Source organism: Arvicola amphibius, chromosome 6 (genome assembly GCF_903992535.2).
Source record: "Arvicola amphibius chromosome 6, mArvAmp1.2, whole genome shotgun sequence".
Classification (NCBI taxonomy): Eukaryota; Metazoa; Chordata; class Mammalia; order Rodentia; family Cricetidae; genus Arvicola; species Arvicola amphibius.
In genome coordinates this window covers 145,505,326-145,520,923 of record NC_052052.2, presented here as the reverse complement: position 1 = coordinate 145,520,923, position 15,598 = coordinate 145,505,326, and the positions used below count along the sequence as shown (strand labels likewise).

Genomic DNA, 15,598 nt, shown 5'->3' with positions numbered 1-15,598 from the left:
CGTCAGGGCTGGGGGGATGGCTCACGAGGTAAAGCACCTGCCTGGCAAGTGCCCACCTCCCACACCCATGTAACTGTGTGCGGGCATGGTGGCTCATGTGTAATTACGGTGATTGGAATGTGGAGCTAAGATTCCTGGAGCAAGCTGGCTAGCTAGACTAGTGGAGTCCTCAAGTGGGAGACGGCCTGCACCTCAACACAGAAGGTGAAGATCAGTAAAGGATGATTGATACTCAACATCACCTGGCATTCACACGTACACATACACATGTGCTCACACAAGAATGCACACTACACACATGTATATGCAAAAAAAATAGTTAAAGTGGCAAATTATGTGTACCATACTATAATTGTAAAAAGACAACCAAAGGGTATGATTTCCCCCTTTCAATTCCTTTAGCAGGTTGTTTGTTACACAACTACAGTTTGACTCAGTGCTTATGTGGTAATAAATTTGCTTCCTTTCCCTTCTTAAAAAAAAAAAAAAAAAAAAAAAACCAAGGGAGTAGATATAAAAGAAATGAAAGTTAAATTTTTTATTTTTTAAAAATTAAAAAACCTGACAAGAGACATCATAGTATTTTCACAAGGATTCTATTTAAAATATTCGATTATAAAAACCTCCAAATGGCTCAGCTAAAACTTAATAGAATTTTTGTTAAACTAACTCTAAGCTAGGCACAGTGACATGCACCTAAAGACTCAGTTATAACATAGCAACATCTTGTATCTAGATAAACAAATAAATAACAAGATTTTAAATTCATTCAAAATTTGAAATACCAAAACTAATTTTAAGAGTCCCAAAAAAAGAATTTTAAATTGATACAATTTACCATAGCAATGTTTGCAAAGTCATACACTCTGGGCAGGATCTAGAGAAGCCCCAGCTGTCTCAGTGGACGTGAATGGGCTCTAGTTCCAAAGACAGAGCACACTGGACCTCAGGGATCAGCCCTCTGGCTGGAACCTCCTGTTACTGCACTATACTAACTGGCAAAACGACAAGAATATGGCGGATCCATTCTTTCTCAAAAAAAAAAAAAAAAAAAACCAGGTTTTATTGTTTTGTTTTGTTTGTTTTCTGTTTTTGGTTTTTTCTGAGACAACAGCAAAATAAATACCAAATGGCCAGGGCACAAATGGAGCTGTCTCTCAATGGCAGCTCAGCCCATACTTCCCTCATAATGCCTCAAATCAGGAGCAACAAGAAAGCAGCAGAAGCCAGTTTACCTACACAGTCCTCTTTTATGCCTTCTCAACAGAGTACATCTTGAGTTAAGAAGCATAAAAGGATTATTGTAAGATAAAACCCAGGCACCAGGTGGCTGGGATGAGCTCAGTCAGTCACCTTTGGAATTAACTGACTCTGGGGCTGAAAAAAATTCTACTTCCTCCTATCACACTGCCTGCTGGAGGAAGCTGCAGTGTTGGGTGTGCCACACTTAGCAGGTAGTCTGTAAACAACTACAATAAGCCAAGGATTGTTCTAGGAGCTTGATGACAGCCAAGGTCCTCATAAACTTACTTTCCATAGGGGGAGGAGGGGAAAAGCAAAATAAATGATAAGCTACACAGCCATCTGGAGAATCTTAAAACATTGTATGTTAACTCTGGTTCATCTATTTTTAAAGCTATTTTTGTTTATTTATTTATGTATACATGTATATACCTGCATGAGTGAGGAGGACAGAGGGATGTTGGATGCCCTGGAGCTGGAGTTACAGGCAGTTGAGAGCTGCTAGATGTGAATGCTATTAGAATGCAGGTCCTCTACGAGAACAGTATGTGCTCCTTAACCACTGGGCCATGGCTCCAGACCCAAACTCTGGTTCATTTCTATGTCTAATTGATTTGGGGGGGTTTTTGTTGGTTTGTTTTGTTTGTTTCTTGTTTTGAAATTCTGTCTACAAATCCAAGAAAATAGCCTAATCAATCTAAAATACCTTTCCTTATATACAGTCTTTTGACATTTACTCCTATAGTTAACTGCTTACTGAAGTTAGAATGTGTTCTGTGTATTAATTAGCTTCTTTCCATTAGTATAAATTTCAGTAAATTAAAATAAAAGGTAATATAGGTCTAAAATATCTTAAATATAGGGTGTATCTATAAATGCATATTTAAGTTTAGAAACTTGAGTTGTACTTGCAAGTTCTCTTCCTGGAGTACAAAGGCCCCAAAAGCCCTACAACTTAGATTCGTTGGATTTGGTTGCATCAGGGTTTCCTTGACTTAGCACTACTGGTATTTGGGAATAGATAACTCTCTGCTACAGAGAGTTGTTCTGGACACTGCAGAATGTTAGCAGCATCCCTGGCCTCTACCCAGTTAACACCCTTTGCCCTGGGGGCTCTGATGACACTGCCAACTAACTCATCTGTCAACCCTAACTAAGAACTACTCCAAGCCTTCAAAAATGTCATTTCATGGCATGAAAAAAGTTCTAAATGTTAACATGAAAGACTTAGCTCAATCCAGTACAAGCTTTCCAAAGGCTTCCCTAATTCTCAATTCCCTTCACTGTCTATGACAAGTAGTAACAGGCACTTAGTTAGCTGCTAAAATTAAGTCCTTTTCAGTGCCGCAGGGATGGGTCAGTCGTTAAGTACACTGGCTGCTCTTCCAGAGGATCAGGCATTAGATTCCCAGTACCCACAAGACAGTTCACTACCATCTGTAACTTCAGACCTGGGGGAATCTGATGCCTTCTACTAGCTTCTGTGGGCACCAGACACGCACACGGTGTGTGTATACAGATAATAGATAGATAGATAGATAGATAGATAGATAGATAGATAGATAGATAGATAGATAGATAGATAGATAGATAGATGATAGATAAATAGGCAGGCAGGCAGGCAGGCAGGCAGGCAGACACACACACACACAATGCAGGCAAGTGATCCATACACATAAAATAAGTAAACATTAAATAAAATTAAGCCCTTGGAAACAGAAAAGAACACGTAAGAAAACACATTTTAATAAATGGATATTGATCCAAATATTGAAAGAAAATGAAATTTTTCTGGCTATATAAAATAACATAGTAAATATTTTAATTTTAAAAGGTGAATGTTGGAGCAGTGGTACAAACTTTTAACCCAGCAATTGTGAGGCCAACATCAGCCTAGTCTGCATAGCAAGTTCTGGACCAGACAATTCTACATAGAAAAAAACAAAGCCTGGCATAGTGGTACATGCCTTTAATTCCAACACGCCAGAGACAGACATAGGCAAATTTCTGGGAGTTCCAGGCCAACCAGGGCTACACAGTGAGACCCTGGTTTTGTTTGTTTGTTTGTTTAAGTGAATGTTGGGACTGTGAAAATGGCTCAGTGGGTAAGAATGCTTGTTTTGCAAGCATAAGGACCTGAGGTCAAATCCCCAGGACTCACAGTTGCACACATCTGTAACCCAGTTTTGAAGGGCAAAGATGAGCCAACCTAGCCTAATCAAAACAACAAGCTGCCAGCTCACTGAGAGACCCAGTCTCTAAGCAGATAGGTGGCCACTAATACAGGAAGATACCCAAGTCCTGCTCGGGCCTCCAAATGCACACACATGGGTACACACACACCCCAAGAAGCAAGGTGATATTGAGACAGGCTTTGAAGAGAGTAGAAGTTTGACAAACTTAAGTGAGACAGAAATCAGGAAAGATGGGTGACAGAACCAAAACTAAACAGATAAATAAGGTAGGGATGGTACAAACCATGAAGCAGGAGGTATAATGGCCAGAGCTGCAGAAGGGTCTACAAGTCTGAGCAGAGCTGGACTCTTAATGGCTTTCGTCAAGTCTGAACATGACAAGAGGCCTTCCTGAAGATGTGGTAGGCTGCTCTACAGGGCGTGAACGATGAATGACCTGGGGTAACTGTGGAAGCTCAAGGTCACGCTGACCTACCAACAGGAAATGCTACTGGTTCCTAGTGTGTCTCACACTTCTAGATTCTGGTTGTATATGAGACTATATCACTTCTTAAATGCCAATAAATAGCCAAAAATTTGGTTTCAGAACCTGCCAACGGGTTTGCAGAGAAGCTGTGTGGTAGCCTTCTGTGTCAGGGATGCTGGGAATGAGGAAGAGGAAGAGGTGAGGAAGACTGTGGTGCTACACGTGTCATTAGTGTAGGAACTTGTGAGGGGGGGAAGGGAGGAGATGGAACAGTCAGGTGACTCTGAAGTGGGAGTGATCTTGAGGCTCAAACCTGTATGGGTGAAATTAAAACTGCAGACTTGGAAAAGGAAACATAGAAGGCAAGGGGAAGACATCCAGAAAGAATACAGAACACAGGCTTTGGAGGGGTTGGCACTTCTTATCAGGTCAGAGCTCTGGGAGCGCAACAATGAAATCAGAAATTCATTCAGAGTGAGAAGCCAAGAGGCAAGTTAAAGACATAGCTGGTGGGGAGAACAAATCTGATTGGTGGAAGAGGGAAGGGGACCACTGGTCTGTAGGGCAGGGAGACAAGACATGCCGTGAGAGATTGGCCTGTGTCAGACATTATGAGCACGTGGATGGGATACCCCTCACATGACACTGGACACCAGGAAAAAGAACATGTAACAAGGAAACCCCACGGCCTTTGGCCTTTAGGGAGTCTCTGAATTGTTTTGACCACTGAAGAGAGCTCAAGGTGGGAAGAGACAGTGTGACTCTGGAAAAGAGACTTGGATGAGGACAACAACAGATAACAAGCAGAGCTCAGACACACTGGTGCTGAAGAACTGCATCTAGCCTAGAGTACTGTTCTGCTTGGCTTGACAGTTCTTAAATAGAATAACTTCAAAGAGAAATGTAGATTTCTGGTTTACTTGAAAAATCTGGCTTTCTGGAAATGTGGATGCACAGTTCTGCAGGACTTTCATACCACTGGATGTGGTGGCTCATGTCTATAATCCCAGGAGCTGAAGCAGGAAGGCTGCCACTAGTTTGAGGCCAGCCTAGTCTATACAGTTAGCTCCAGGCCAGTCTGAGCTATACGGTGATATCCTATCTGGAGGAGAGAAAAGTAAAAAGGCAAGACAAGTGAGGAGCAGAGAAGAGGAAAAGGGGAGGGCAGTTATAGCAACTGCGAAGGCAAACTACAGACCACTACTTTAAAAAGACAATTACAGGCGGGGGCATGGTGGTACAAGCCTTTAATCTCAGCAAAGGCAGAGGCAGGAGGATCTCTGTGAGTTCCAGACCAGCCTAGTCTACATAGTGAGTTTCAGGACATCCAGAACTAAATAGAGAGATCTTGTCTCAATTAATTAATTAATTAAAAAATATATAGACAAAAAAGATTTTTTTACACATTAAAAAGTGCTGATAATGTGTAGTATAACGTGACAAAATCAACTGTGGTTACCACTGTGATAACAATAAAACAATTTTGAAATAATTAAATATATGACTGGATGTAGCTTAGCAATAAAGTACTTGCTTAGCAAGCATGAAGTCCTGACTACCCAATACCACTAACATGTCCATTTGCATACCACATTCATAGAAACACTACTCATTTTTTCATAATAGTCAAAAAGCAGGAGAAATTCAGATGTCTAGCTATGGATATGTATCACACACAAATGAAATAAATACTGTCTAGCTTACAAAATTACTGACCCGTGCAGTGGTAAGCTGCAGCCATGTGCCCTGGAACATTTCAGTGTTAGCATATACTATCTCTAGCTTTCTACTGCACCCTTTCTGTTTTGAGCTGTAAGTACCAGTATGCTAAACTGCCTCCAGTGTTCATTACAGTCACACACTGTACAGATTTCCATATAAACAGCCTGTAGGCTACACCAGTTAGGTTTAAGAATATTTCAAGAAATTACCTGTCGTTAAGTAGCACAGAGCTAGTTACAAAACTGACATACTAGAGAAAAGTATTTATTTTTAATGGATGACCAGTTTGAGTGAATTCTGTACTGTATTTCCTGTTTACTTAAAGGTCCCTGAGCACTGCTCTTAGTTCCCCGGATCTAATGATGCACGATTTTCTTCTACATAGAAATCCTGCTGCTCCTATTGTAACTGCAAAAAACCTGCTCCCAGGGCGTGAGCACTAGGCACACCCCTAAAGTACTCATACAATGGAACTGGACTTTTGACTTTAGCCTGCACTTCCCTTTGCAGGGTGCCCAGTCCCCATCTGTAACTGAGCCAGTAGATGCTGCTTCTCGCCATGTAAAATGGCGAGTAAGATACTGAGTACTAAACAACAGAGCGAATGTGAACAAGGACCAGTAAGCATCCAAGCTGACACTGGTTACTCCTTGCCACAAGATCATCAGCCCTGAAGACAAGTGTGTTTTCTTGGCTTGGCTGAAAACAGGAACACTATTTTGTGTAAGCTCTGCGTAAACAGACCAGAGCACTGAATTACCAAAGCCCCACTGGAAGGAACTCAGGATGAGGTCTGAGGAACCTCAGGATAAACTTTCACACCTACACCTCCAGTGTGGTAGGAGAGGTGTTTAGACAATGCCAGTGAATTAATGTCACCAAGATTTTCAAATAAACACAAGTCACTCCCTGAGGCTTCAAAGGTTACCATGACTCAAGGCACACAAAGGACTCTCCCAGTGACCAGCAAATGCCAAGTTCAAGTAATGCTGTGTAAGGTCCACAAGAAAATTATCTCAAGTATAAGCCAACTTCTAATAGTCACAGAGATCCACTAACTGCAAAACATGCAGCTAGGACCGGCGAGGTGGCTCAGCAAACAAAGGCACCTGCAGTCAAGTCTATCCAGGGACCCACACGGAGAGAAACAAATTATCCTCTGACTTCCACATGTGCCCCCAACACACACGACCCACCACCACAAAACAAATAAATTTGAAAGTAATTTAAAAACATAGTTATTACTGTATCAAAGAAGCATTCTCTAAATCAAAAAGGATTTCTCTAAATAAATATGACAGGAAATTATAGCTCTCCACTAATTTATAAAACACTAGCAAAGGCAGAGGAGTGGAAAGAGGGAGGTGGAGATGACCAAAAGAGTGGCTCACAAATATGAAACTGTCAAAGAATAAAAGATATCCTGTTTAAAAAAACACTAAAAAAGTGAAAAAGATGGTTTTTGTATTTTTGCAATAGAAATGTTTTTACACAACATAATATATGCATAGGTATTCATATCAATTTCTTTACCAATATTTATCTAACTTTAAAAAGTAGTAATTATCCGGGCAGTGGTGGCGCACGCCTTTAATCCCAGCACTCGGGAGGCAGAGGCAGGAGGATTTCTGTGAGTTCGAGGCCAGCCTGGTCTACAAGAGCTAGTTCCAGGACAGACTCTAGAAACTACAGGGAAACCCTGTCTCGAAAAACAACAACAAAAAAAAGTAGTAATTATCATACAGCAAAATTCATTTTTATTTAGCTTCGGTGTACAGTTTGATTTTTAAATGTTATCATCACCAGAATAGCAAACACAACTCCCACAGTTGTGCACCTATCTCCCAGCAGGTCGCTCAGTGTTCACACGCTCTCCTCTCCAGAGCTTGACTCTCACAGCCACTTACTTCCTAGACTCCTATCCCTACGGCTTTCTCTTTCAGAGAAGGTCATATAAAGAGAATCACACTTTGTGAGCCTAGCTTAGTGTGTGTGCGCGCGCGCATGCATCTGCATGCACATACATGCATATGATGTGTGGAAGCCAGAGGTTAATGATGGGTGCCTTCCTCAAGTACTTTCTATCTCTGAGGAAAAGGGTTTCTCACGGAACAGCAACCTAGGGATCTTCCCATGCCCACTCTGCCAGCACTGGAGTTATGGCTGCACGGGGCCAGCTCAGCTTCTCCTATGGGTGCTGTGGTCCTACTTCAGAGCCTCTTGTTTGTGCAGCAGGCATTACTAACTGAGCCATTTCCCCAACTGCTATTTGTTTTGTTTTGTTTTCCAAGACAGGGTCTCACAGAGCCTAGGCTGGCCTCTAAGTGTTATGCAGCCAAGGTTAACCCTGAACATCTGAACCTCCTGCTTTTACCTCCCAAGTACTGAGACTAGAGGTATGTGCCACTATGTCCAGTTTATACAATGCTGGGCATGGGCCCCTGGGCTTCACACAAATGAGGTAATGCTCTAGTAACTGATTACACCCCCAGGCCAAATGCTAGTGTTTATGTGAATAAAGTCTCATTAAGAAAACACCCATTAATGGGATTTGCTAGAACATGTATGCTTAGTAAGAAACTACCACTAGAGAAAAGGCTCAGTAGTGAACACTGGCTACTCTTCCAGAGGACCCGGGTTCAATTTCCAGTCCCCACATAGTGGTTCACAACCATCTGTAACTCCAATTCCAGGAAATCCAATGTCCTATTCTGACTTCTGCAGGCACCAGGCACAAAAGTGGTGCACAGACACCAGCCATACATGTAATAAACTAAACTGCCAGCCCATTTCCAGATGCTCAGAACCTGCTAGCACCTGGTACTGACAGCCTTTCTTATTCACCCACTCTGTCAGTTATGTAGTGATAGCTCATACTGTTTCAAGTTTTTATGAGAATCCCAAAAACAAAAATCCAACACACACACACACCCTTAAACAGAGAACACTAAAGGTAATTTTATGACTCAAAAATCATCCTTTTTAAAACATGTATATTATTACTTTAAAATTTTTTTTTTAGATTTATGTGTGTCAATGTTATGCCTGCTTGTATCTATGCACACCACATCCGCACACCTGGTGCCTGCAGAAGTCAGAAATGGGCGTCGGATCCCCTGGATCCCTGGAGTTATAGATAATTGGAAACCACTATGAGGATACTGGGAATCAAATCCGGGTGGGTCCCTGCAATCTCCCAGCCCCTCAAAAATCATCCTCACAGAATAAATGCTGCACTGCTTTCAGGGATACCAAACTACACAGGGCTGTTTTCTTGTTTAAAAATAGACAGAATTCTGTCTGCTTTCTGCAGTTTCACATCTCTCTGCTGTCACTTTTTGCTATTAATGGTGCTCCTACCTCCGGCAGACTTTCTTCTTCACCCGCTCTCTCCTCAAGCAGAGCTGAGAAAATGGACAACCGGGGTTGCTAGAATTACATGGCAAAGGCTAGAGCAGGCTGAGAGGGAGTATGAAGGATCCTTCAGGCAGAAAAGACAATACTACTCTCCTGTCATTCTACATAATGTCCTACATACCCAGCTTGGCTGCTAAGAAATTTTGAAAAGCTAAACTTCTTACGTGTTTCTCAAAACGGTGAGGTTGCTAGGAAGACCACAGGTTCTCACCCTGAAGCCCATGCTAGCCTCAAACTCAGGATCCTCCTGTCTCAACTTCCAAGCGCTGGGACAACAGGCATGTCCCATCAAAAGCATCTAGACTGTCTTAAATGTGGCTTAAATCTAGCTTCCAAACACCCACTATATTGGTCAAAATCCTGAGTACCTACTTGGAATGGGAGGCATTCACAAGGGCCCAAAGATGTTACAGTTGGCCAGTTATGACAGTGTAACCTTTAAATCTCAGCCTCAGGAGCAGAGGCGGGGCAAAAGGACCTCTGTGAGTTTGAAATCATCCTGGTCTACATAGATAGTTCCAGGCCAGCTAGGGCTATATAATGAGATCCTGGGGGGGAGGGGGGTGTTTTGTTTTAAAAAAAGTTACAATCTAGAAGAATTCAACATTTCTTGCGAAAAGGTAAAAGCACACAAGAACACACGCACACACACAGATTCTAATCTGAATATTCAATGTTTTCTTGAATGTTAGAAAGCCCTGTGTTGTTAGCAAAAACAGGTAATAAAGCTCACTGTCTTAAATGTTACTTCCCAGCACTAAACAACTTTAAACCAGGACCTTTTTCAAGCTATCCACTAGAGGTGGATCACAGAGGGAGGGCTCCACTTTCCCCTTCCAAGAGCCCCAGGCTACAGAGAAAAAGTGAGAGGCACACATTACCTCTCACACGAACTAGCTGAGAAATGACATGCTGTGTATCTGCCACGCTCCCGGGCCAATCACCACTCTCCCAGCCGCCTCCACCCACAGACTTAAACACAACTTCACCAATTGCAGCAGGACCCCGGGCGGGACTTCCGCAATCATTTTAGGCTTAACTACCACCATCTCATCACTGCCAGCAGGGATGATCAGGAAGAGGAGAGTCTAAAACTTTCAACTCGAGCTCAGTTTCCAAAGAAAGGAACAAGTTGGAAGACATAGGCAAGTGTTAAAACTAAAACAGCCTCATCCTTCCCGCCCCCCCAAATAAGTGTTTTAAAGAAAACACGAAAATGCAAGCTATCCAGACTTTTGAAGACCAGTTAGGTGCTCAGTTTTCAGTCAGCTGCTGGGCCCTTAAATTCTCCTCTGGCCCAATTTTGGCTGCAGAGCTTTCTGACAACGTGCAGTTCTCCTTACCCACCCATCGGGGCCCGCTGAAGGTCACCGAATGCTTCCTGTACAGCAGAAAAAAATGGCTCTCAAAATCTTGTGCCTATGCCCAAAATTCTTCTTCCTGGTTCTGAACCACCACCTTCACATCAGACATACAGAACTGACAAGATCCCATCTCATCAAATTTTACAGTACCTCAAAATCTAATACCAAAATTCTACCATAGACAATTTCTCCAAATATCTTTTTCAGAGGTAGAGGAGCAGGGGGGTCCGCCTTCAGAATTAGAGACCAGTACGGGCCTAGACACAGGGTTCCCCTCGCACAGCTTTGGAGGCAATCACTATTTTCATCTGCCTGTCCCTAAGGCCCTGGCGATCCACTGTCACGATTTATTCTACATGCTTCCAAGATAAACCTGTTGCTGGGAAAGAGCGGGTTAATTTCGACAGATGCATACACAATTAAGTCTAAAACCAGCGGGTGGCCTGCCAGCCTCCAAAAAGGAAGAGACTGAGGAGGTTGGAGATGACACCACCAGTCCCACTTGGGTGGGGGTCTGTCCACCAACTTATGTGTCTGTCTTATACACAAGTCTATGGGCCCACAGCACACCAGAGAGAAAGTGGAGAGGAATGGCTGTGGGCGGACTTCAACCACGCCGGGCCTAAAGGGCCCGACATCCATCCTGCTCCAGGCGGTGACACGCAAGTGTCCCGAGGGAGCCCCCTGAGAGCCCCTGAGACCTGCTCTCTGGCCTTCCACAGGCAGGGGCACCCAAGACTCAGCTTGGGCCAGGCTGGGCTTCCCGGAACTAGTCCAGCCCTGATATTGGCCCAAGAAAGTCCCACAGGCCCAACCCAAACCCAAGCCCGAAGGGACCCTAGGCCAAGCCTTGAACCCTGCCCCAAGGGACTCCGGGCCCAATTCTGACCCTGGCCCAAGGGACCTCAGGCTCAACTCCGATCCCTACCCAATCAACTCCAGGCCCAGCCCAAACACAAGCACGAAGAGGCCCGGACCTCAACTCTGACCCCTGCCCAAGTGACCCCAGACCCTAGCCCTGACCCAAGCCCGCAGGGATCCCAGTCCAAAGGGCACCAGGCCCGACTTTGACTCGGGTTCAAAGGGACCCCAGACCCATCCCTGAGAGACCCCGGCCCGCCGGCCCTAGGCGCACCTTGACGTGGAAGCGGATGAGCGCCAGGCGGATGCAGTGGGCCATGCAGACCGGTGGCAAGAACCAGACCTTGGGCGGTGGCGTGCCCTTGTTCTGGACATGGCTGACGATCTGCTGCGCCGTCTGGCGCTCGTTGCCCTGCCGCTTGACCCACTCGTGCAGCCGGGCCTTCTCGAGCGCGCCGTTGAAGAAGACGAAGAGCTCGATGTTGCCGCCGAAGCAGGCCTTGGCCAGAGCCGCCAGGTAGCCGAGCATGTGGTTCCACTGCCCGCCGCTCACCCAGTCGGTGTAGAAGCCACCGTACAGGCGGTGCAGGCAGTTGTCGGCATCCACCAGCAGGCGCAGCGGGGTCTGCGGGGGCCGCTGCCGCCCGCCGCCCACCAGACTGCCCCGGGCCAGCTTCTGCAGCTCCACCGGCACCACGGCGCTCGGACAGTGCTTCTCGATGTAGTCCTGGAAGCCCTGCACGCCCATGGCGGCGGCGGGGCGGGCGCGCGCGGGCGGCGGCGGGGCCGGCGGACGGCGGGGCGGGGGGCGGCGGGGGCCGTGGCGCGGCCGGCGGGCGCGGGCAGCCTCAGGGCGGGCTGGGGGCTGGCCGGGGGCGCGCTCACGGCCGCCTCGGCCCGCCATGTGCTGCCACCCTCCCAGGGCCATGTCTGGGGAGGGACCTGCGCCGCCGCCGCGCTGCGAGGCCGAGGCCGATGCTGGGCCGGGCGGGGCGGCGCTGACGTCGGGCACGCCCGCGCGGACGCGGAAAGGCGGAAGAAGGCGGCCGCCGGGCCGCGGCCGGGTTCCCCGGGGCGGCGGCGGGGCGGAGAAGGAGGAGCGCGGCTTGGCCTGTCGGGCCCTTAGGGGGCCGCGGCCGGGCAGGCTCGGGGAGGCGCTTGCGCCCGTGCAGGCCGCGCCCCGAGGCCACGGGCCTCCGAGGCCGGCCCCGCCCCGCGCGCGGCTGCGAGCTCGGGAGGCGTGGCCGGCAGCTCGCGCTCCTCCTCAGCCGCGTGTGTCGCGCGCCCGGGCGAGCGAGCCAGGAACCTGAGAGTGCGAGTCGCTGTGGAGGACAGGGGCGACAAGATGGCGTCGCTCCCGGGACCGGGCCGTGACTTGACGGCCTCGCGTCAGAGCCCGGTTAAGGAGACTCCCCGAGAGCCGCAAGCCTCCCCGCGTTGCGCCGCCCTCCGGAGACGGCCGGACGTGCGCTGCCTCGGGGGTGCCTGAGAAGGCCGCGAGGATCCCGCTCAACCCTCGCGGCGACGGTACGTACGCAGTGCTGGGACCAAACGTTCTGAAAGCGAAGTTCCTGCCAGTGCGTCTGGGAGTCTGGAAGGAGCTGGGGATGTGGCTCGGCTGGCACAGTGCTTGTCTGGCAGGCACAAGCGCAGGGCTCGACAGCCTTCTGGAAGTGGAGGCAGGAGGCGCAGAAGTTCAAGGTCATCTCCGTCCCATTGGAAGCCAGTCTGGGCTACAGGAGACACTGTCTCCAAAAAAAAAAAAAAAGAAAAGAAAAGAAAAAGAAAAAGAAAGAAAAGAAAAGAAGACAGTTTAAAGGAGCGTTTTTGCTTACCTCCAGCCCCTCATCTGTTCTTTTTCTGAGCAAGCCGGTGCTGGAGCGGGGTGCACCAGACACAGGAGTGACCCATCGCGCAGAACTGCTGAGCACCAAGTCCGCGCGGACCCAAAGCCCTCGTCAGTCTCCGAGAAGAGGCAAACGGAATTCTGTAGGGTTCCCCCCCCCTTAAAGAATATTTTTTATTCGTTGACCGTTTCGTACGTGTGTACAATGTAACGCGATCATAACACCTCAAGCACGGGCCCCTGTGACGTAAATAAAACGCTGTTGGAACCTTGATGGATGTTTAAAGCCCGAAAAGTTATGACGCTTACGGATGAAATTAGTGATGGGGCCAGGATTCCATGTTACGTAGAAAGTGGAGTTGCACTTAGAGCCTCGCTAAATAATAACACCCCCGAAATAGCCAAATGTTTTGGAATTCATGGTTAGTGTACAAGATTGGGCATGAGTCTCCGTCAATTGTATTTTCATTAACAAGGTTACAGCCCACATATTTTCATTCAGTTGTTTAGGTTTGGGTTCATTCTTGTTTGCTGGTCTGTTTGGGCAGAGCTGGTGGACACCCCAGGGCCTTGCACATGCTTCGGCAGCCTTTGCCACCGCTGACTTCCCATCCTGTTTTTATTTCTTTTAAAATTCTTGCTTTTATTATTTTTTTAAAAAAAGGAGGATAAAAACCCATTTGTGCTAGTATTCATGATTCTGGAAATGTACTTTTCATCTTAAGACAGGAATGCCAAGGTTCTGGAGGTGGGCCATTAAATCTGTGTCACCACCTCTCTGGTCCTTCTGAAAATCACGTTACCTGGGAGAACCCTGGCTTTCTTTGACCTCCCAGGTTCTACAGATGCTAATAATATTGAATTTGTCCTCACTTTCTACTCCCGTGATTAGTGATGGGGGGAATGTTTGGCTAACAACACTGTAAATAAAACTTAAATTCTCTAAATATCAAGGTAAAAGTAAGCCCTATTTAAAAATGCTACAATTTTTTATATGCTTGGGAATACAATGTGATTAGGTCATGATTAAAAGACTTTTTTCTTCATTTTGTCTTTAGGCTGTATTAGAGAAACTTTCCATGAAGAGATTACCAAGCTATTGAGAAAAAAAAAACAACCAAAAAATAAAAATGTTAAAAACTGCGTAAGCATAGGCTTCACATGAATTACCAAATAAAAGTAAGATCACTGACTGTGCGAGGGTGCACATACCTTTAATCTCAGCATTCAGGTTGCAGAAGCAGGTGAAGCTCTGTGGGTTCAAGGCCAGTCTGATGTATGTAATGAGTTCCAGGACAGCCACTACTACATAGAGATACCCTGTCTCAAAAAAAAAGAAAGAAACATATATAATTAGTATATTAATAGAGAAAGAAAGCCAACCACAGCGTGGAAAATTTTCCAAGCCAGTGAGAGAAATGCTTGCCTTTAACTTTTCCATTTTAATTTATTTCTGATTGGTTAATTCATTACAACTTAAAGCAGGAGAATATTGCCATTTTTTGGTTTGGGAGTTTTGGATTGGGTTTGGGGGATTTTCTTTAGACAGGGTTTCACTCATAGCCTGAGATAACCTGGAATTCACTATGAAATCCAGCCAGCCTCAATTTCCAGCAATACTCCTGACTTAGTCTCTAGAGTTCTGGGATTTCAGGTGTGAGACACAATGCCTAATGAAAATATTGACAATAACTGTGGTGGAGACCTCTTTCTTACCCATGTGGTCGATAACCAAGATTAGAGAAACCCCAGACCACAGCTAACTCTGGACCCTGTGACTATGAAGAGGTACAGTAGTCCCTGCTTGGGATTTGAATCTGCAGTGTTGCCTAGACCTGACCTGTTGATTGTTTATTATTTCAGAGCCCCCACAGAGCACAGGCTTTTTCTGCAGTCTCAGGGCTTTTCCTGTTTGGGGGCTTCTGCTACTCTGGGATTAGGAGGCCTTTTCTTCTCCTCAGTTAGGTAGGTTAAAAATGCTGTTCTCATCACAGCTATGAATTCATTTTCCCTTTCAGCTATTTTTAAAATACATTTTAAAAGTTTTAAGTTACAAGCCAGTAGGAAAGTAAAATTAGATTGTATAAACTCTAACTTGGACAATTGTCTTAGGCTTTCTCTTGCTGTGTTAAAACACTGTAACCATGGGCCCCTTGGCCCAGAAAGAGTTCATTTTGCTTGCACTCCAGTTTAAAGAACTCAAACAGCGGGAACCTGGAGGCAGGAGCTGATGCAGTGGCTGTGGAGGAGAGCTGCTTACTGGCTTGCTCACCATGGCTTGCTCAACCTGCTTGCTTACACATTCCAGCACCACCCACTACTGGCTGCGCCCTCCCCACTAATTAAGAAAATGCCTTACAGGCTTGCCTACAGCCCGATCTTGTGGAGGGGGTTTCTCAATTGAGGACCGCGCCTCTTAAATGGCTTTAGCTTGTACTAACCAGCACAGCACAGATAAAGAACAGACACGTGAAATGATTTTCAT

The 15,598-nt window shown here is 46.1% G+C and overlaps 1 protein-coding gene and 1 long non-coding RNA gene across 2 annotated transcripts in view; one reads left to right on the top strand and one right to left on the bottom strand.

The window, feature by feature from the left end:
• Fam120a (family with sequence similarity 120A) overlaps positions 1-12,051 on the bottom strand; it is a 91,614-nt gene extending 79,563 nt beyond the window's left edge. Inside the window, exon 1 of the mRNA XM_038335496.1 lies at positions 11,542-12,051. Coding sequence (XP_038191424.1) covers positions 11,542-12,015 — 474 coding nt within the window. The 5' untranslated portion in view covers positions 12,016-12,051. The remainder of the gene's footprint in view (positions 1-11,541) is intronic.
• A 459-nt stretch (positions 12,052-12,510) lies between these two features.
• LOC119817991 lies at positions 12,511-13,387 on the top strand. The gene is made up of 2 exons (XR_005285981.1): positions 12,511-12,794; positions 13,109-13,387. It is a non-coding gene; the product is annotated as an uncharacterized LOC119817991 (long non-coding RNA).
• The last annotated feature ends 2,211 nt before the right edge of the window (positions 13,388-15,598 follow it).